This window comes from Mustela nigripes, chromosome 1, assembly GCF_022355385.1.
Source record: "Mustela nigripes isolate SB6536 chromosome 1, MUSNIG.SB6536, whole genome shotgun sequence".
Taxonomy (NCBI): Eukaryota; Metazoa; Chordata; class Mammalia; order Carnivora; family Mustelidae; genus Mustela; species Mustela nigripes.
In genome coordinates this window covers 207,576,811-207,599,669 of record NC_081557.1, presented here as the reverse complement: position 1 = coordinate 207,599,669, position 22,859 = coordinate 207,576,811, and the positions used below count along the sequence as shown (strand labels likewise).

Genomic DNA, 22,859 nt, shown 5'->3' with positions numbered 1-22,859 from the left:
CTCAGGGTCCTGAGATTGGGCTCTCTGCTTGGCAGGGAGCCTGCTTCCCTTCCTCTCTCTCTGCCTGCCTCTCTGCCTACTTGTGATCTCTGTCTGTGAAATAAATGAATAAAATCTTTTTTTAAAAAATCTTCATACTGTAAATACTTCTTACTTGGTGTCTGAGCTCTCTCTAACCCAACCTGTGGAGGGAAATGAGAAGACACCTTTTCAGAGGAGATGGATTCTCTTCCAGGATTGTTTTACTCTATCCTCACCTCCTGAACCCCCATGAATCCTTTGTTTGTTAACTCATGTTCATCCTTCAAATCTTAGCCCTGATGTTTCAGTGACTATCTTCATTGTTCCTCCATCCATTTCTATAGCAGCTGGTGCACAGTGGGTGCTTTGAAGACACTGGAAGATTGGATGGAGGAATAGATGGGGCTCCAGGGCTGAGCTGAAGCCTTTCCTTGTGGGAAGAACTATCATGTAAGCAGTTCACATTGAGGATAGCTGGGGCCCAGGCCACTGGTAGAGTGAGGACAGGAAGTTAGGGCCCTTCAAGAAGTCAAGGAGGGTCTTACAAAGGATTTCCAGCATTTTAAACAGTACCAGTTTTGGACCCATCTAATGGTCCCCCCACCTCTTCTAAATGCCCCAACACACCACATCTGTCATTTGTTGTGGTGGTCCCAAAGCATTTCTTTTCATCTAAGAACAAAGTAAGAACACACTCACCCTACATTTTAAAAGACTTTTTTATAATCTTTATCAAGTTTTGATGCCTTTTAAAAAATTGAACACACTTACTAAAATTCACATACTACCTGGGGGAGTTCAGCTAGGGACCCTCTCTTAGTATGCTGTGTTGTCATGCAAGGGTTTCATTTCAAGCACTTCCCTGGGACTACAGCTTAAAGATAGAGAATTTGATGCTTCCAGAGTGTCTCATGTCAAATCCTGGAGGAACTCAGTAAAAGGACTGTTATACAGCATGCTTCCTTGCTGAGAAGAAAACCAAAGGACTTAAAACAGTCACATTCTATTTTCTTCCATTTATTATTTTAATGGAATAGTAATTTCATCTATTTTTCAGTGCATCTTCTCATAGGTTTCTCATAGGTTTCTCATAATCACCAAACCGTGATTTGTTAATATTTTTTGCAATAATCATACTACAAAGAAGGGAAATGAAGCTCCAAGGCTTGATGTACTTGCCTAGAGAGGCACAACTGGCAAATGATAGGATGTGGTCTCCACCTCTGCTCTGTCCAGAAGCTCAACTTTTGTGGTTTTCTGCAGCACCAAATTACCTCACAGCAGGAACAGAAGCCTGTGGGGTTTTCCAATTTCCTTGTTAATTGACTCATATAGAGGACAGTCTATAAATACTTGTTTAATTGCCATGCATTTGGATTAGTTCCCACTGAATGTGAGTGCCAGACTTTGGAACTGGCATGGGTTTCTCCAGACAAATTTCTATCTTACTGAATTCCTTCTCTCCAAGTCCAAAGCCTTGTAATAAACGTGGAGCATTTGAAAGCCCACAGCTTAACTTGTTTTTGTTTTAAAAAAAAAAATAGGCTATAACATCTCAAATTCCTCATATCAGGCTAAGTGGGAGATTTGGGGGGGTAGGGAAGGAAAAAATAAAACAAGATGCGATTGCAAGGGAGACAAACCATAAGAGACTTAATCTCAGGAAACAAACTGAGGGTTGCCGGAGGTTTGGGGTGGGGGGGTAGGGATAGGTGGTTGGATTATGGACATTGGGGAGGGTATGTGCTATAGTGAGTGCTATGAAGTGTGTAAGCCTGACGATTCACAGACCTGTGCCCCTAGGGCAAATAATACATTATATGTTAATAAAAAGTAAATTATAACAAACATGTTCAGTTTTACATCGCAGGACGGTCATGTTGTGGAGATGCAGAGGGAAGAATCAGTGCACATTTTAGGACTGGCTTCCACCTGCTGACTTCACTTGAATTATTGTTTGTACCAGGATGTATCACAGTTTTGGTTTTTTTGTTTTGCTTTGTTTTGTTTTTCAGTATAGGACAGTGGAGGAACAACCAGGAAACAGGTCCATTTCCCAAGCAAAATACATACATACATACATACATACATACAACTGTCTGGAGATTTTAGTTTCAGTTTTACTTTTTTTCCCATTAGTTCATTCTTTTTAAATTGTCTTAGAAGCTTTAGGACATCACAATCAGACAGCAGCAAATTTGTGGCACACCAGTGGATTGACTAATACTGACATTAAGATGCTGATGTTTCATTCTTCATTTGCTTATAAGTGTATTCTCAGACTTCTTGTCTCCATTCGTTAACATGGGGATAAATCTCTTTCACCAGCCTGCCTGGCTGTGATGTGAAAATTAACATGAGGGGTTCTGCTCATGCAACAACAGCAACAACAAAAAATGTCATAAAGAGCCGATACGATTTTGTATTGTAGCAACAAACGCGTAAAATTTACCATCTGACCCATGTTTAAGTGTATGGTTCAGTGGCATTACATATACTCATAGTGTTGTACAACATTCATCAGTACTATCATCCATTTCCAGCACTTTTTAAAAAAAGATATTATTTATTTGACGGAGAGAGAGATCACAAGTAGGCAGAGAGAGGGGGGGAAGCAGGCTCCTGATGTGGGGCTCAATCCCAGGACCCTGAGACCATGACTTGAGCCTCGATCCCAGGACCCTGAGACAATGACCTGAGCCGAAGGCAGAGGCTTAACCCACTGAGCCACCCAGGTGCCTCCAGCACTCTTTCAACTTGCAGAACTGAAACTCTCTTCCCATTAAACACTAAATCTCCATCCCCCCAACCCCAGCCCCTAGATCTCAGCATCCTTTTCTGTCTCTACAAATTTGACTACTCTTAAGTATCTCCTATAAGTGGAATCCTACAGTATTTGCCTCTGTGTGACCGACTTATCTTACTTAGCATAATGCCCTAAATACCATTCAGCCTCTTTGTGGCATGTGTCAGTATTTCCTTCCATTTTGAGGCTGGTTGATAAGGTATTCATTCTGTCATTTTGGTATTTTTCATATGCCTTATAGTTTTTTGTCCCTCATTTCCTTCATTGCTGTCTTTTTTCATGTGTAATTTTTTGTAGTAAAACATTTAAGTACCTGTCTCATTGCCTTCTGTGGCTACCATAGGGACTGCATTTAATATCCTAAAGTCATAATGCTCCAGTTTGGATTCAGACCAGTTTGACTTCCAGTAGCACACAGTAACTCTGCACCTTTACATCTCCCTCCCTGCCCCTTTCAGTTGTTGATGTCCCAAAATCACATCTTTATATGTCATGTGCCCCCAAATTTAAACTAATATTTTTAAAGGGTTAGGTTAGTTCTAGTAGTTTGGGGGTAGAGTCTTTTGTGTTTTCCATATAAAGTATCATGTCATCTGTGAAGAGAGTTTGACTTCTTCTTTGTCATTTTGAATACCTTTTATTCTTTTTGTTGTCTGATTGCTGTTGCTAGGACTCCTAGTACTAGGTTGAACCACAGTGGCGAAAGTGGACATCCTTGTTGTGTTCCTGATCTCAAAGGGAAAGCTGTCAGCTTTTCCCCATTGAGAATGATACTCGCTGTGTGTTTTTCATAGAGAGATTTTATGAAGTTGAGGAATGTTCTCTCTTTGCCTGTACTTTGAATTGTTTTAATGAGAAATGGATGCTGTATCTTGTCAAATGTTTTTTCTGTATCAAATGAGAGGACCATGTCTCTCTTCTCTTATTGATTTGTTCTGGCACATTGATTGATTTGTGAATGTTGAACCACCCTTATAGCCCATGGATAAATCCCACCTGGTCATGGTGGATAATCTTTTTAATGTACTGTTGGATCCTATTAGCTAGGATCTTGCTGAGAATACTTGGCATCCATATTCATCAGAGATATTGATCTGAAATTCTCCTTTTTGATGAGATCTTTGCCTGGTTTGGGGATCTAGCAGAACTTACAAAGCAATTCAGTAATGTGGCAGGATACAAAATCAATGCACAGGAATCAGTTGCATTCTTATACAATAATGATGAAAATATAGAAAGGAAAATTAGAGAATCAGTTCCATTTACTATAGTACCAAGAACCATAAGATACCTGGGAATAAACCTAACCAAAGAGGTAAAGGATCTGTATCAAGGAACTACAGAACTCTCATGAAAATAATTGAAGAAGACACAAAAAGATGGAAAGACATCCCATGTTCGTGAATTGGAAGAATAAACATTGTTAAAATGTCTATACTGCCTAGAGCAATCTATACTTTCAGTGCCATCCCAATCAAAATTCCATCAGCACTTTTCAAAGTGCTGGAACAAACAATCCTAAAATTTGTATGGAACCAGAAAAGACCCCGAATCACTAAGGAAATGTTGAAAAAGAAAAGCAAAACTGGGGCATCATGTTGCCTGATGTCAAGCTTTACTACAAAGCTGTGATCACCAAGACAGCATAGTACTGGCACAAAAACAGACACATAGAGCATTGGAACAGAGTAGAGAGCCCAGATATGGACCCTTAACTCCATGGTCAAATAATCTTCGACAAAGCAGGAAAAAATATACAATGGAAAAAAGACAGTCTCTTCAATAAATGGTGCTGGGAAAATTAGACAGCTATGTATGGAAGAATGAAGCTTGACCATTCTCTTACACCACATAGAAGATAAATTTGAAATGGATGAAAGACCTCAATGTGAGGCAGGAATCTATCAAAATCCTAGAGGAGAAAATAGGCAGTAACCTCTTCGACATTGGCCACAGCAACTTCTTTCAAGACATGTCTCCAAAGACAAAGGAAACAAAAGCAAAAATGAACTTTTGGGACTTCATCAAGATCAAAAGCTTCTGCACAGCAAAGGAAACAGTCAACAAAACAAAGAGACAACCCATGGAATGGGAAAAGATATTTGCAAATGACACTACAGACAAAGGGCTGATATCCAAGATCTATAAAGAACTCCTCAAACTCAACACTCAAAAAACAGATAATCAAGTCAAAAAATGGGCAAAAGACATGAACAGACACTTCTCCAAAGAAGACATACAAATATGGCTAAGAGGCACATGAAAAAATGTTCATCATCATTAGCCATCAGGGAGATTCAAATCAAAGCCACATTGAGATACCACCTTACACCAGTTAGAATGGCCAAAATTAACGAGACAGTAAAACAACAAGTGTTGGAGAGGATATGGAGAACAGGGAACCCTCTTACACTGTTAGTGGCAATGCAAATTGGTGCAGCCACTTTGGAAAGCAGTGTGGAGATTCCTTAAGAAATCAAAAATAGAACTTCCCTATGACCCTGCAATTGCACTACTGGGTCTTTACCCCAAAGATACAGATGTAGTGAAAAGAAGGGACACCTGTATCCCAATGTTCATAGCAGCAATGGCCGCAGTCGCCAAACTGTGGAAGGAGCCAAGATGCCCTTCAACAAATGAATGGATAAAGAAGGTATGTTCCATATATACAATGCAATATTACTCAGCCATCAGAAAGGATGAATACCCAACTTCTGTATCAACATGGGTGGAATTAGAGGAGATTATGCTGAGTGAAGTAAGTCAAGCAGAGAGAGTTATTTACCAAATGTTTTTCACTTACTTGTAGAGCATGAGGAATAATACAGAGGGTACTGAATGGAGAAGAGAAGTGAGTTTGGGGAAATTGGAGGGGGAGATGAACCATGAGAGAATGTGGACTCTGAGAAACAAACTGAGGGTTTTGGAAGGGAAGGGGATGGGGTTGGGTGAGCCTGGTGGTGGGTATTAAGGAGGGTACGTATGCATGGAGCACTGGGTGTGGTGCATAAGCAATCTTGGAATACTAGAAAAAAATAAAATAAAATTACCAAAAAATTACAAGTTAAAGTTTTCTTTTTGAATTCAGCCCATGGCAGGAGTTTTGGCTTCATCTCATATGCCCACACAGTGAGCACTTGGCTGTCCATCCTCCTCTGTCCATTGCTGGTTTGCACTGGGATGGTCAGAGCTGCCATTCCATGCTCACAGTTTGTCCAGGTGAATGGTACATGTACTACTACATTATTCTACATTTTCCTGTCTTTTCCATCAGTCTTACTTTGTTAGCTGCTGCAAAACCTTTACAAGCATGCAGGATGCAAATTAAATAAAACTAATGTTTTTTTAAATAAAAATAGTTCTTTAAATAAAAAACTATTTTTTAAATAAAACTAATGGTCTCAAGAACAGTGCTCTACATTTGCAAAGATAGACACACTTTAGGGTCTGCAGAGGCCTGCTGCAAAGCAGCAGGTGATGGAAAAGCTGAGTTTGCAGTTCACCTTTGCCTGGTCCTTGGAGTGCTCCTGCCCCAAACTGGCTGGGCCTGGGGAGCCAGATGGTGTTTGAGAGTGTCCTCTTGCTGCCACTTGGCATGCAGGAGGCACATGGAAGCCAACCATCAACACTAACTTCTGGGAAGGTGACAAGGACAGAATTAGCCTGATGTGGAGAACAGTGAGGGCCAGGATGTATGAATGGCTTGAGCACTTCTGTGGCTCAATTCAATTTTTTTTTTTTTAAAAAAAGGTTATTATTGCGAATGTTATTAAAGACTTCTGTGTATCAAGCACACTTCAGGTTTGATAACCTCCTTGTTATTTGTACAATATGAGCTGACGGAAGGCCCCAGCATCCCATTATTGGATTTCTGAGCCCATGAGGATATTTTTAGCTGTTCTGTTGCTGCGTGTTCAATCTCAGAGAATCACTGGCAGTGAGCGTGGTCGGCAAGCCCTCCTCTCTGTCTGCTCCCCTTTGGAGATTGGAGATTGGAGGAAATGGTCTAAGCGATGCTCAGCTCCTTGTCCCAGCAGGTGCCACACAGTAAGGACACAGGAGGTGAATGTTGGAAACATGGGGCTTGTCGTGGCTTCTGGAGCTTCCAGAGGACTAACCCACAGGGTATCTCCTGGCTTGGATCCTTTTGCCCAGGGAAGAAAAGTGGAGAAAAGGCACATGTTTCAAATGGTTAAGTGGTGCCATGCTGCTGGAGCACTAAGAAGGGTTTGTGATTTCCTGCCCCAAATGTTTTTTTTTTTTTTTCTTCCCACGCCTTCCCTGCCACTGACAATCCATGGTTGGCTGACAGCTTCCTGGCAGCAGATGTGAGCAAGGTGAGATGAAGTAAGAAGGGAGCTGGGCCAGGTGTTCTGACTCGAGATTTCCCCCTGGACACAGTACCTCTATCATATGTGTTCATGTGTCTTCTCACACATGGTTAACATGGCTGGCCTTTAGTGTGCAAGCCTCCTGAGGCTGGTTCTAGAGGACGTGATGTGTTATTGAAAAAGAGGTCTCACCTGGTAACTGGGAACATCAGCCTATCTTGGCCTTGGTTTTCTTCATTGGAAAAATGAAAGGCATAGTGCTCAGCTCACATGATTAAATGGGATAAGTGCTGAGGGATGATGGGAGGTCTGTGGATAGCACCCATCCTTCCCAACTGAGTTTGGGACCACTCAAGAGATGCCATGGGACTCAGATGTGTGGGAGTGAAAGTATCAGCTGTGTTGCAGACACAGTTGATTAAAGAACTTGGCACTCTGCACTCAAAGGGCTTGCTAACACTTCGGCTTTGAAATGGAATCACCCTAAGGATATGGGCTCAGCTGCAAGCCTCCTCCCCACTGGCCAGGCTCCTGGCTATGGCAGGGAGTAGACTGAGTACAGGCCCTCTATGGGAAGATCCAGAAGCCTGGTGGGAGCCCAGAAGGGAATGAGAGGAGCACACTGGCAATTCCTTCCAAACAGCTCATCAGACAGGTCACTTCTGCATGGCAGTGAGGCTCTGGAGGGAGGCTGGGAGAATCACTTTCAGACCAAGAGATCCTGGTCTTAGCAAGGAGGGGAGGCCAGACAAAGAGGAGGGTATGGCAAGCAGTGAGATCAACAACAAGCATAGCTCAGTGCCCCACAGAGCTTTGCTTCCAATCAGTTCCTCACCAGCCCCCTCTCCTTCCACACTGCCTTCCCCCTCATCCCAGCCTCCTATAGAGAGGAACAGACCAATATGCCTTACAGGCCATGGGTACTTTGTGACCCTTTCATTCCTGAGTGTGGGATGCTATGGGCAATGTGGAAAATGCAGGAGGACAGTGCTAAATAAGACTGATCCCTGTGCACAGAGAGATGGCTGGCTGATGGGTTGAAGAGACCAGGAGAGAGAGGATTCCCATGACATGAAGAAAGTACCATGAGAGCCTCAGACAGGGATTCTGGCTTCTGGAAATGGGTTATCTTGGTTTAATTCCCAGCTCTGTCTGTGCCTGGGAAGTGTTCTTTAGCCTTGCTGAGTCCATGTGCAGATCTGTCCAAGACAGCTCCTATAAATACTTACCTCGAAGGGCTTTCAGGAGAATGAAATGAGTTAGCATAAATAAAGTGCTTAGAACAGTGCTTGGTGCATGGTAGGCATTTTATCAATGCTATTATAGGACACCAGAGACTAAAAAGAGTGTTACCCAACTCAGTCTTCCAGGGTTAGGGGGTGCTTCTAAGAGCAGGAGCATGAATCTAAACCAGGGTTTCTCAACCATGACAATGTGGACATTTGGGGCCAGGCCATTCTTTGTGTGGGGTCTATCCTGTGTCTTGGAAGAGACTTAGTTAGCATCATCCTTGGCCTCCAGATGCCAGTAGCATCTCTCCCAGTTGTGATAACCAAAAGTGTCTCCAGACACTTAAATGTCCCCAGGGGAGCAGTGCTGCCCCTGATTGGAAAGCATGTTCCACACTGAGAAGGGAAGGATGGACAAGAGCAGAGAGGTGGGAATAAGGGATGTTATAAGTGAACTGGTGACAATATTGAGCTCCTTGGGATGTAACGTCCACATCCAGGATGAAAAATGGATCTCCAGGGTGCTTGTCATGACACATGACATCAAACTCCAGCCCCCTTTTGATTGGTCCAAACTTAGGTGAACCATCTCAGATGACCTCTTCCACAGAATCCCAGCTTCTGGCATGGGGCAGATGTGTGGCCAGAGCCTACTGAGTATTGGTGGGTCAGCTCACATTGGTGACATGGTCCCTGACAGCGTTCAACCACTGTTCTCTCCATTTATCTTTTTGTTAAGAAAGTTCATACATGAGCAAGACCCCAGACCACTTTCCTTTCCCCCACATAGCACAGTTTTTAAAGGCTTGGACTTTGATGTCTTCAGTGGATGAAGAACATCATACCAAAAAATCCCTGTTAGATATGTTATTCTGTGTAGAGCTATTTTTTGTAAGTCATTGTTTTTCACATTACAAAATGCTATCTTTGTAAGAATCTAGTGGGAAGAATTTCCTTCTGGCTTCAGGACCAGGAGTAATCATGTTTTCCTAAACAATGGATTTTTTTCCCCCCAACATTGACCCTGAATCGTAAGGCTGATCATGTTTCTCACTTTGCTTTGGTTGCTGGGAAGGTTAGGCTTGCATTTATGGCCTGTTTCAGGCAAGCTATTTGAGCATGAGTTGGGGTGTTTTTGCCTGCTCACATTTTCTTAAACTCCCTCTTTATTCTTTGACCTAATAATCTATGGTTTATTTAATTTTAATTTTTTTAAGTTATATGTATTTTGCAAATAACTTTTAAAGCTTTTTGGAAAAAGATTGGAAATTAGTTTTTAAAAAAGTCTTTTTGATGGCTGCATTAGTATTCCATATATATCACATCTTCTTAATCCAGTCATCTGTTGATAGACATCTAGGTTCTTTCCATAGTTTGGCTATTGTGGACATTGCTGCTATAAACATTGGAGTGCAAGTGCCCCTCCAGATCACTACATTTATATCTTTAGAATAAATTCCCAGTAGTACAATTGCTGGGTCATAGGGTAGCTCTATTTTCAACTTTTTGAGGAACCTGCGTACTATTTTCCAAAGTGGCTGCACCAGCTTGCATTCCCACCAACAGTGTAGGAGGGTTCCCCTTTCTCCACATCCTCGCCAACATCGTCCTTTCCTGACTTGTTAATTTTAGCCATTCTGACTGGTGTGAGGTGATATCTCACTGTGGTTTTGATTTGTATTTCCCTGATGCCAAGTGATATGGAGCACTTTTTCATGTGTCTGTTGGCCATCTGGATGTCTTCTTTGCAGAAATGTCTGTTCATGTCCTCTGCCCATTTCTTGATTGGATTAGTTGTTCTTTGGGTGTTGAGTTTGATAAGGTCTTTATAGATCTTGGATTAAAAACTTTTAGTTTTATTGGTCTTTAATATTGTGCATTTGTTTCTATTTCACTGATTCTGTACTTTAAAAATTAGTTCTTTATAGATTTGGGGTACTAGCCCTTTGTCTTGCCATTTGTAATGATGTGGATGGAACTAGAGGTTATTATGCTAAACAAAATAAGTCAATCAGAGGAAGACAAATATATGTCTGGGAATGGAGATATTCCCAGACTTGCAGAACAGAATGAATTCTAAAGAAGAAACCCAAAATGCAAAGGGAACAATAATTTAAGCAATAAGTCAGGTTGCGGCTTTCTCTTGTTGTAGATCCTTCCCCCTCCTCCCGCCCCCCTGGGCCATGGACTCTACATTCCCAAGGAGACTCAATGCTGTTATCAGAGAACAGAGAATGGCCTTTCATTTATCTCTGCAGTTTTGCACTATTCCAAAGCATTGTGCCATTATTCCTTTTGCCTCTTCTTGGACTGGAATTATAAGTATGTTCTCATGATAATGTTACATATTGTCATGGAAATGATGAAGACCACAAGTGAGAAATCTACATTCTGTCATCATAACACCAACCCACAGAGAAATCTGGGCAATTAGGCGCTCCTTCCAACATCAAAGAAGTTCAGGAGTTTGCAAGTTATCAGTCCTGGCCAGGACATCAAAACAGACCAACACAAAGAACCCAATGTCTTGTTTTACGACAATTTTTTTTAATTGACATATAATGTATTATTTGTCCCAGGGGTGCAGGTCTGTGAATCATCAGGCTTACACATTTCACAGCACTCACCACAGCACCTATCCTCCTCAACGTCCATAACCCAGCCACCCTATCCCTACCATCCCACCCCCCAGGAACCCTCAGTTTGTTTCGTGAGATTAAGAGTCTCTAAATGGTTTGTCTCCCTCCCGATCCCATCTCATTTCATTTTTCCCTCCCTACCCCCCACAACTCCCCACCCTGCCTCTCAAATGGCATTTGAGAGGGGGCAGGAGGAGGGGGAAGGATCTACAACAAGAGAAAGCCGCAACCTGACTTATTGCTTAAATTATTGTTCCCTTTGCATTTTGGGTTTCCTCTTTAGAATTCATTCTGTTCTGCAAGTCTCTATCCTAAAAATTCATGTTGCTCCTCCAAAGAGTTCTGGTGGAATATTGAATGAGATACCCTTTGACAGTCTAGCTGTGAATGAGGGTGCAGAACTCACTGGTTGTTAATGTAATATTTCAATAGTCTTTCAACTATTAGAATACAAATTGGGCATCTGGAGGAGGCATTTATAGCTGATTCCTGTGGTTCCTTTTTGAGCATCTCAACCCTTCTCTCCAGTAGCAAATGCGTGGAAAGATGTATCATGGAAAGATATATCAGATGACTCTTTCTATTCCAAATGACAGAAACACTGTGTAAACTAGTGGAGGTCAGAAAGCAGAGTCTTTGCCCATGAATATACAAAGTTTAGGCTGTTGCCCAGGCTGGAGCCAGCACCTCCAACAGGGCCCCTCTCCGTGTGTGTTTAGCTCTCAACCTGCTTGACCCTCTGTAGCTTCATGCTGCAGATGGATTGTACCCCCATTTTTGCAAGAGGATTCCAGGAGGCTTTTCTTTCATCTACCCCCAGGGAGCACCCCCAAGGGGTCCTGACGAACCAACACCAGCAGCCAGGGGATATGTGTACACCTCCTAAGTCAGCCCAGGTCATTGATCTGCTCATCTCTTTATTGAATGGGAGGAGCAAGAAGGCAAGACAGTGCCAAAAGGAACACCTTACATGAATCACCAGTGTGGAAACAGAGGGCATTATGAGACCAGACTTTCTTCACACCAGTGATGCCTTTCATCAACTCTTCTTGAACGTAGAAACAAAAAGCCCACTTCATCATACGAGTCTGGTATTACCATGATACCAGATCTGGGCCAGGGAATTAGTAGGTAGGAAAATGTGGGCTAGTGTCCCTTGGAACAAGATATGAAAAATCCTATAAGAGATACTGGCAAGCTGTGAAGTGTGTAAATCTGGTGATTCACAGACCTGTACCCCTGGGGATAAAAATATATGTTTATAAAAAATAAAAAATTAATAAAAAAAAAGAGAGATACTGGCAAGCTGAGTCCAGGAAACACACCCAGCTTAAAGAAATACACAGTGTGTCCATCACAACAGCACCCAGTGGTGTGTGGTCATAGATATGCTGGAAGGAGGCAAGGTCTGGGTTCCTCCTGTTGACTCTCTGAGTCCCTTTGTCCCTCTGGGACTCAGTTGCCTCTAATGTCGAACCAAGGGGGCTGGCCTGGCTGACCCAGGTCTGATATCCAAGGGTCTGAGACAGAGGTCTAAGCCTCCATGGTAAATATCCACCATTCTGTGATTATTGCTCAGGCTTCCCTTATGATGACCTTCCATGATTCTGTATGGGGTGTGAAAACATTCTGCAATGCTGAGATTTTACTTGACAATTGTGTAACACCGTCCTGAGGTTCATATGTTGGCTCTTCAGTCCTTAGAAAGCCTTAAATGTGTTCTGTGAAAATGAATTATGTCCTAGTTCAGTTCTCTATGGCTGAAAGAAACAATAAAACAAAACATACAAAAAAAAAAATCCCCCAAATTAAAAACAACCCTCACAACCTCAGTGGCTTAAAATACAGCTATTTCATATCTTGTGTTCCATGTGCTGACTGGACTCAGATGGGCAAGTTTTCTGCTCCATGTGACACCAACAGGGGCTGTGGTCACTCCCGGTGCCTGAGGCAACTTACTCCCATGGCAGCCAGTTGTTGCCGGTTGTTCCTGGTGGCCAGCCAGGGCTGTTGACTGGAGCACCTTTGTTTTTCTTCTCATGGCCTCTCCACGGGGCTTGGGCTCTGGCTGGATCCTAGGAGGCCAGTTCCCTTGAGGCTTGGGTGTGAACTTGATCGAGCATCACAACATTCAGGGGGAGCAGAACCAAGCCCTGTGTTGGGAGTAGCATGTGGTGGGAAGGAACCAAGGAGTGTTGGCGTGGGTGGATGCAGCTTTGGAGACTACCTACTACAAGTCCCAAAAACACCCCATTAAAGCAGTTACTAAAGACAAAGTAATATATACAATGGAATATTACTCGGCCATCAAAAAGAATGAAATCTTGCCATTTACAATGACATGGATGAGGCTTGAGTGTATTATGCTAGCCAAATCCATCGGTCAGAGAAAGACAAATACCATATGATTTCATTCAGTTGTAGAATATAAGAAGCAAAACAAATGAGCAAAAGGGGGAGGGAAGGAGAGAGAAAAAAACCAAAAAACAGACTCTTAACTCTAGAGAACAAACTGATGGTTACCAGAGGGGTAGTGGGTGGGGGATGGGTGAAATAAATGATGGGGGCTTGTGATGAGCACCAGGTATTGTATGCAAGGGTTGCATTGCTATATTGTACCCTTGAAACTAATATGCCCCCATGTTAAGTTAAATACAATATAAATAAAAACTTTTAAAAATTTAAAAAATATATAAAAACAAAGTCAGGTGTTGGCGTCTGGTATTGGCTGAAATGCCTGTTGCCGGCCAGAGCCTCTTGAAGGCGTGCTGGGACTTCGGTGCATCTCTCTGAGCCTCAGGTTGCTTTTCTGTAGAATGGGGTCATCGGTCTTGAGGATGTCAGAGTGTCTCCATCCCTCACCTCCTCTGTCCCTCTGTGCCCACAGGTACTCCTTCCAGGACGAGGAGGACATGTTCATGGTGGTTGACCTGCTCCTAGGTGGGGACCTGCGTTACCATCTACAGCAGAACGTCCACTTCACGGAGGGGGCGGTGAAGCTGTACATCTGTGAGCTGGCGCTGGCCCTGGAGTACCTGCAAAGGTTCCACATCATCCACAGGTGACTGGGCTGCTGGTGGGGTGCCCGGGGACAGCGGCCCATGGGGCGGCAGCACATGGGGGGTGCCCAGTCCGCCAAGGTGCTGGACATTCTACTGTTGATGTTCCTTAGAAGGGACAGCACTCGGAGCTAAGGAATGACAGAACAATGCATTACTGCTCTTACGTTCTCAACAGACACCCCTCTCCCTTGTCACCTGCGTCTGAGGGGGAACACCCCACTGTGGAGAGATGGGGCTGGTGGTTGGCCTTGTCATCTCTATTCCAGCAGGACTTTGGAGGCTGGAATGTTCTGTCCCTCCAGTCTCAGGTTAGAAAGGTGACGTGGCATCAGTTGGGAGTATGAGGGAATCTTCTCTCTTCCTTTCCAAATTTGAAATTAGTGCTGTGCCTCGTGGAAGTGCTCTCCCTCTTGGGAAGCTTCACTTTTGGCCCTGGGCTTTGGTTATAAGTTCTGAATTTCTGCCTCTTCTTCGGGGCCTTTGCTTCTCCCCACCCGTGCACAGCCCTGCACACCAACAGGCAGGCAAAGTGAGTCTGTCTGCAGAGGCAGGAGACCAGGGAGAGGCTTTGGCAATGGTGGTATCATGAACAATGTCTTCTTGCTCTTCCCAGAGGAGGGGGCTGCATGAGTGGCTCCAGATTTGTTCATCTGGGGTCTCACACCATGCCTACCAGCTCTTCTAATTTAGACCATTTTGGAAGACATGGTAAAGAAAGTCTTGATTTCTATGTAAAGATGTACATTAGGCACACACGCATGCACACATCTCTACAGTTTGTCCCTCCTGAAGCCCCAGTAAAATGACAGCAAGAGTATTTGCAAAGTGACAAACTCCCAAGGATGGGGAAGACTAAAGAGGAGACTGCAGAAACATGTTGCAGGGGTTGGGGGGAGGGTGATCTGAAAGAAAAGGGAGAGTGGTGAATGATTAGTGCCCAAGAATGTAAATTCCAGGCTGTCACTGGAGTGAGTGTTGATGGAAGCCAGAGAATCCCCTAAAGGTGTAATCAGCATCTTTGGAGGGGGGACGAGAGATAAAAAGGTTAAAGTAAGGTGAATTGTTTGAAAGCCTTTTAGGAAGTCCTGAGAATTCCAGAGCGGCTTGTCCACTGTGAATAACTCTATGGCTGAATAATCATCTGAGTAACTTCACCCAACCAGAAGGCTAAGATGGTATATGAACCTACTTGTGTTGGGACACTGTATTGAAAATAGTATACGAACCAGACGCTAAAATACACAGCCTTCCCCCATTCCACCTGGGCTCTGAGAGTACACATTCAGGCCTTCCTCCAGGCAGGACACTGTGATTTCAGTGAGGATGTGACTTCAGTGTGAATGAGCCAAGAGTAAGAGACTGTGACCTCATAGCTTCACCACTCCCCCTTAGTGTATAGTTCATAGCCAACAAACCCCACTCACTTCCTGGAAGCTGCCACCTAGGTTACCAATGACCAAAGTTTATCAGACATCCCAGAAAATCTTCTGTCTCAAACAGTGAGATTCAAACAATAAAATGGACAGAAGGGGGAAAAAAATAAAACTTAGAATAAACAGATGCTATGCAAGGAGATGAAAATATCCAAATATTTATGATCAGTATTTCCATAGGGATAAAAAGATGTTTGCGATTATAAAATAGGGAACACCATGTTTCTTTAAAATTCAGATAACAAACATCAGAGATCTTATAAGTTAAAAATATGACAGTAGAAATGAAAAACTCAAAAGATGTGTTAGAAGACAAAGTTGACATCCCTCATACAGTAAAACAGAAAGACAAAGAAAATGTGAGAGAAGATACAAGAAAATGCAAGAACCAATCCAGTAATCCCAGCACCAGGAGAAAGAGAAAAGAAAGAAAACATGGCAGGAGAAATCACCAATGAAATAATTAGAGAATGTCTCTGGGACCTGAAACACATGGGTTTCCAGAGATACACTGAGGGCCATAAACAGATGTCCATCAACACAAACTTCAGATCCCATAAGCTTCCACAGAAGAGCAGCAGGCCATAAAGGCTAAGGAATCAGATTGTTTGGGGTTCATCAGACATTAAAAAGCAGTGGAGACATTCTAGCCAATCAAGTGTGTGGGTAACCGTTTTCACAAGTTCAAGGTCTCCAAAAAATGTACCTCATGTTCACCTTTTCTCAAGTAACTGTCAGAAAAAGAGGTGGACTCCACAAAAACGAAGGACTAAATCAAGAAGAAGGAGGAGACAGAAGGTGGAAGTGGGGCTCTCGCAGAGAAGAGAGCCATAGGGAATCTCCAGGATGGTGATGAAGGGAGGTTCAAGGATGTCGACTGTGTCTACGGCATAGACCCTGACCGGTGCTGTCTGAGTGGATCAGAACACCCTGGGACACACTTCTTCAGGAAACATGGTATGATGGCATTCCTGGTGCATCTGGGTGCCTTGAGAGGAAGTTCTTGAGCTGGTGAAAACTCTGAAGTTGAGTAACTGGAGAAGTTTAGGGAAAAGCTCAACAAAAAATAACACAGTTATTAACCCCAGGGAATGGTAGGGATGTACACGATGTCGTCTGTGTGTAGTAAAGCTTATGGTATGAACCAGGTCTGTATAGCATAATCATAATCATGGCAGCCCTGAAAGTTGATCTAATCAAAAATACAACATTCCATGTGGGAAAGGCAGAACGCGAGGATGAGCGTGTCTCCTGGGGGTTTCAGGGAAAAAGACCTCTACATCCTCATCTTTCCTAGTGGGAGGCCAGCGGATGGAGCCTGAAATGCTCGAGTTCTCTCTGTCATTGACAGAGAAGGAGCTAAACATACCAAAACTGTCAGGATGGGTGGAGAGGGAGAGATGGGGAGAAAGTGATAGGGCTTGTTGCTCCTTATAACAAAACTTGCAGAACTATTGATCCTTTGAAATACTTCCGTGCATAATTTTACTGCAAATAACAAACAACACAATGGATAAGAAAAAGAGGAAGAGGAAGTTGTGGTAGCAGATAGTAGCAGTATGTAGTAGAAGAGGGGTTGTTCTGTGCAATGAAGAGAGTGTTCACTGAGGACTCATTGTTCATTCACCAGCCTTCGTGTGCAGCCATTTGGCGTTGGACTCTGCAAAACTGTGTGATATTTGTTGAGGAAGTTCACCCATGCTAGGGTGGCCTCTGTGGGCCAGCTGGGCTCTTTTGAAGGTGCTTGAAGGAGCAAGTTCTTTCCTAATCGGTTATGTGAATGCCATTTGTGAATTATCACAGCTGTTTCTGCACTAGTGTGCAGTAGACGACCAACTTGCCTCATTTCCCCTAGACACTGAGTCATGTGGATGTCATGGTGAGGCAGAAGCCAACTTCTCAGAGCAGAGCCAGAGATGGACCAAGCAGACACTGAAAGTGTCCCATGAAAGTGTGATGGTTGGAACCACTTTTTTACTTCAGCAAATGTTTTTAAGTCACTCAGTGTGAAGTCATCTGTCCTCAGATTGCAGATCTACTCTGAAGAAAAGGAGTTAGCCAACCATTTAAAATTTTTAAAAATGCAATAAGTGGGATTGTCTTACCACTTCTAAAATGGTAGTCTTGGCAGAAATTTGCATCAGCTTTTTTCCCTCCCACATAGTTCAATAAATCCCTTTTTCAATGTGTTGATGTGTTCAGACTTCAAATTATGTGTCATACACATGGTGCATAAGGATATATGATAATGCTGCTCAATGTGTTGTGTTAATTCAACAGATGAATTTATAAATCCCCCACTCCTTATGTGCCCGGACTCCAATGCCATATTTTATACAGACAAATGAATGTTGCTTTTTTTCAAAGTAGCCACACTCAAGGGGTGTTGGGGTGATGCAGTCAGTTAAGGATCTGACTCCTGGTTTCAGCTGGGATCCTGATCTCAGGGTCATGAGATCGAGCCCTGTGTCAGGCTGAGTGCTCATCACTGGCTCTCTCTAAAACAAATAAATCTTTTAAAAAAAGAAGAAGTATTCTCTGCTGAGGCCCTAAGTTGTGTGCCACAGACATGAAGTTCCTTTGAAATCTCATGTTTGATGTGAAAAATGTCTTGACATTTTTCATTCCTCTCCATTATGTAGACATGATTCTTCTGATACATAAGATCATACTTTATCTTTCATTTAAAAAAAAAAGGAAATGAACAATAATGGCTTCTTGGAGTCTCCTTGGTCTGTGGCAGATGCTATCACATTATGTCCATCTATTTGGGGAAAATGAGCTGATCTGAAGGGAGCTCGCAGCTCAGGTGAGGCCAGGCCACTGGGAACCCTCCCCCCTCTTGCATTTTTAGATACAGATATGAGCCTATAAAGGGCGACCATTTATTCACGGTTTTGAACTGAGCAGTGATCTAAATGCTCATCAGAAAGGGCTTGGGGCAGCATTTTCAAGCTTCTCTTGGAAAAAATTTTCACCAGTGGGGTTACTTCTATCAGATTTTGCTCTGAAAATGTCTGAATCTGCCAGGACAGTGTCTTTCGCCCCCTTAGGAAGCGCTCTTGGTGACGTGTGACTGACTGGTTCTGCACGTTCCTGTGCTTCCAGCCCCGATTTTGCCTATATGCCGATTGATGCACAGTCTCAAAGCTTCCTGGTCCCTGTGATGCCTCAGCTCATCAGACCCACGGTCATCCCTCCTTTGGAGGCAGGAGTCCGATCAGGTGCATAAGAAACCTCTCCAGCTTTGCCTTGGAGTTATGGGCTATGAACATACTCAGCCTTGACAAAATATTTGCTTACTGTCAAATTTTTGTCAGGAATAATTTCTTTTGTTATCTTTTTACTTTGGGAAAACATGTTTTATCTTTAGGACCAGTAATAGTTTAATCCTGCTAGTTTAACACTAGCAAGCTCCTTTCTCTACTTAAACTAGCATTATCTGTGCAGCAAGCAATCCTTGTCTAAGAGTGTACAAACTCTGATTTGTATAGTTTATCATTTTTTGTCACTTTATTGAATACATTGAGAAAATAAAGAAAATAAAGAAGTAAATCCTTTATTTTTTATTTTATTTTTTGCTGTGGAATATAGAGTTAAATCCAGATCTTATTTGTAATTTTTTTAAAAGATTTTATTTACTTACTTGACAGAGATTACAAGTAGGCAGAGAGGCAGGCATTGAGAGGTGGGGGGAAGCAGGCTCCCTGCTGAGCAGAGCACCCAAGACCCCCGAGATCATGACCTGAGCCGAAGGCAGAGGCTTAACCCACTGAGCTACCCAGGCGCTCCTTATTTGTAATTTTTTAAAGATTTTATTTATTTATTTATTAGAGAGGCAAAGGGAGAGAGCACAAGCAGGGGGAGCTGCAGAGGGAGAAAGAGAAGCAGGCTCCTTGCTCAGCAGGGAGCCCGATGTGGGGCTCGATCTCAGGACCCTGGGATCACAACCTGGGCTGAAGGCAGACACTTAACCAACTGAGCCACCCAGTCACCCCAGATCTTATCTTTTAATAAATAATATGTGTATGTTATAAAGTTCAAAAGATTCAAAGGAACATGTGCGAAAAACAAAGTCCTCCCATTATTGTGAGCATTTTCACTGATTGAAAGCACAGGCTTCAGACGTCCTCTTTAAGTTCACCATTTGTGTTTGCCACACACAATTTTTTTTTCTGCTAAGTTTTTTTTTTTTTTAATTTTTAATTTTTTAAATTTCTTTTCAGTATACCAGAATTCATTGTTTATGCACCACACCCAGTGCTCCCTGTAATACGTGCCCTCCATAATACCCACCACCAGGCTCCCCCAACCTCCCACCCTCCACCCCTCCAAAACTCTCAGATTGTTTTTCAGAGTCCATAGTCTCTCATGGTTCACCTCCCCTTCCAGTTTCCCTCAACTCCCTTCTCTCCATCTCCCCATGTCCTCCGTGTTATTTTTTATGCTCCACAAATAAGTGAAACATACGATAATTGACTCTCTCTGCTTGACTTATTTCACTCAGCATAATCTCTTCCAGTCCCGTCCATGTTGATACAAACGTTGGGTATTCATCCTTTCTGATGGAAGCATAATACTCCATAGTGTATATGGACCACATCTTCCTTATCCATTTGTCCGTTGAAGGGCATCTTGGTTCTTTCCAGTTTGGCAACCGTGGCCATTGCTGCTATGAACACTGGGGTACAGATGGCCCTTCTTTTCACTACGTCTGTATCTTTGGGGTAAATACCCAGAAGGCCACAGTCAATTTTGTTTTGAAATGTTAATATGTAAAAAGGCACTTACCAATGAGATATTTGACATTTTGTGTCTTCGGGTGGGAATAAGATGAGAACAGGGGTCCTTTCCAGGGCAGGACTTGTAACTGAGCCTTGTTCTTACCTACCTGCAGTTAGCATTATAATGTAGTGGGTTGTCCCCATATTTGGAACATATAATAGGAAGTTACAAAACAAAAATCAGCGTGCTTGTAGGATGCTACACCCATGATGGTCATCAACATTTGCTGAGAACTTTGCATGTGCCTGGCTTTGTATTAAGTGCTTTGCAGGTGTGACTTCATCTGATCCCAAAAGGCGAACTGAAATGGTTCCTGTTATCAGCCCCATTTTACAGATGAGACTCATGGAGTCTCATGGAGCTCTCATGGAGTCTCATGGAGTCTCATGGAGTCTCATGGAGACCGCTGGGTCTCATGGAGAAAAGTAACTCCCCAGGAGCAAACAGTAGGTGGTCACTCCAAGTCACCAGCTCTCACTGTCTCTGTACTGGTGACCCATTGGAGCCTAGCCCCCCCATATTAATATGTAGAATCTGTCCATTACCAAAGCTTTCATGAAGGAAAAAATCGTCTGACTCTCCTGAAATAGCGAAACCCCTAGGCTTTTGTTTGCACATGCAAATAAAACTGTATTTTAAGTGACAATTTTCAACCTCCTCCCTCCTTGAAGTTCTTGAAATACCCTGACAAGTTGCTTATTTTCCTGTGGGGACAGCACCAGTTTCCAATTTGGCTTGCATGAAGTGATAGAGATAAAATTTATGTCCCTTTCTTGGAATGTTTGTGTGTTTGTAATTTAAAACAATTTTTTTTGTTGTTGTTGTAAATAGGTTCACTGTCTTATAATTATGCTTCCTGAATTCTGTACAGATAAACTGTCTTAACTCCTGATAATTTGGGGAAATTGCCTATGTGCCTTTCCCAGGAAATTGCTAACAGAATGAGGCTGGGATGATGCCTTTCAATGGCCAATCCCAGTTAATTGGGAAATCAAATTTGTCTAAGCAGTAGGAGTAGAGACTGCCAAGTGTCACAATATGGCTGGGCCGCTTATCTCATGTCTTTGGCAGTGGGGGTTTGTCACTCATGTAGGTAGGCAATGTAGGTAAAAGAAGGGAAGAGCCAAGATATTCCTAACAGTGGCTTTAGCTGGGGAAGGACAGTAAGTAACCTGCCCTCCTTGGCTCCCAGTTTGGGTCTCCTCTGATGACCAGTGGAATTTATGAACAAAGGAACCAAACCTCTGACGTCAACCTTCCAAGTGGTGGAACACAGCCAGCCTTGGCTCCTGACAGTAGTGGGAGGGGTCAAGGGTACCCTGTGGGTAGGCAGGGGCGTGGCCTACCACTCATTGCTGTGAAAGCTGGTGTTGAGAGTTCTCATACTGTGTTCCTGGTACAGAGGAACCTGTGTCAGGCTCCACACTCAGCCCAGAGTCGGTTTGTCCCTCTCCCTCCCCCTCTGTTCCTCCCCTCACTCTCACTTTGTCTCTCTCTGTCTCTCTCTCTCTCTCTAAAAATGAACAAGTAAAATTTAAAAAAAAAAAAAAGAAAGAAAGAAAGAAACCCTGATACACAAGTATGTGGTTTCTTACTTCAAAACCCAGATGCTTCATAAGTATGTATTGCTGTATGCTAGACACCTGACTCGGAGTTGGGTTAGGGAGGCAGACATATAATGACCATCTCAGCCAATGTGGGAAGTGCTTGGTGAGAGCATGTTCAAAGCAGTGCAGAACACAGAGAAGCCAGGATAAAATTTGTCTCTAAGGATCAGCCTGGCTTTGGGGTCATCAATGATGGTATCTAGGCTGGGCTTTGCTTTTGGGAGGAAACAGATATTTCCTAAAATGAAGTGTTCCGGAAAAATGTTCTCTGGGCAGTCTGAATCTTATTTGCTGGTGGCAGAAGCTGTTACAACCCTTTTGGAAAGATACTTGAGAATAGGAACCAAGTACTTTGTGAATATTCATAGTTTGACGCACTGACTTCACGTCTTGGAAAGTATGGTAAGGCTCCAGTATGGCCTGTGTAAGATGCTGTAAGTGTGAGAGTATTTAGTGTAGCACACTTTACGGTGACCAACCATCCTGAAAGATCTCAAAGAAAGTGGTTTTGTAAACTGTACACCTCCCTTTAAGAGACTTGAGACGATGAGACGCCTGTATGTTTAACTCTTCCTATGAAAACTCTGCACTATTGAAAGCAGTTATTAATATGATCTTGAGATAGATTTGGTGAGTGCTGTGAAGTGTGTAAACCTGGTGATTCACAGACCTGTACCCCTGGGGATAAAAATATATGTTTATAAAAAATAAAAAATTAAAAAAAAATTATAGCTTATAAAATTGCATGACCTGTAAACAAATGTCTGCTTATTGAGCAGAAAAGACTCGAAGGCAATTTCCCCATGTGCTGGCCTTAAAGGGGGATGCCACACAAATCCCTTTCCTTCTTTTCTTCATTTTGAAATTTCCTGTGATGAGCACTTCATCCTTTTTAATGAAGAAGATCAAAACAACAAGATGGGATTGGGAGGGAGACAAACCATAA

The 22,859-nt window shown here is 42.9% G+C and overlaps 1 protein-coding gene across 3 annotated transcripts in view; it reads left to right on the top strand.

Annotated features, from left to right (window-relative positions):
- Positions 1–22,859, top strand: part of STK32B (serine/threonine kinase 32B) — a 398,863-nt gene that overhangs the window by 257,554 nt on the left and 118,450 nt on the right. For all 3 annotated transcript variants that reach the window (XM_059380707.1, XM_059380698.1, XM_059380690.1), the window contains one exon: positions 13,914–14,087. In XM_059380707.1, coding sequence (XP_059236690.1) covers positions 13,914–14,087 — 174 coding nt within the window. The remainder of the gene's footprint in view (positions 1–13,913; positions 14,088–22,859) is intronic.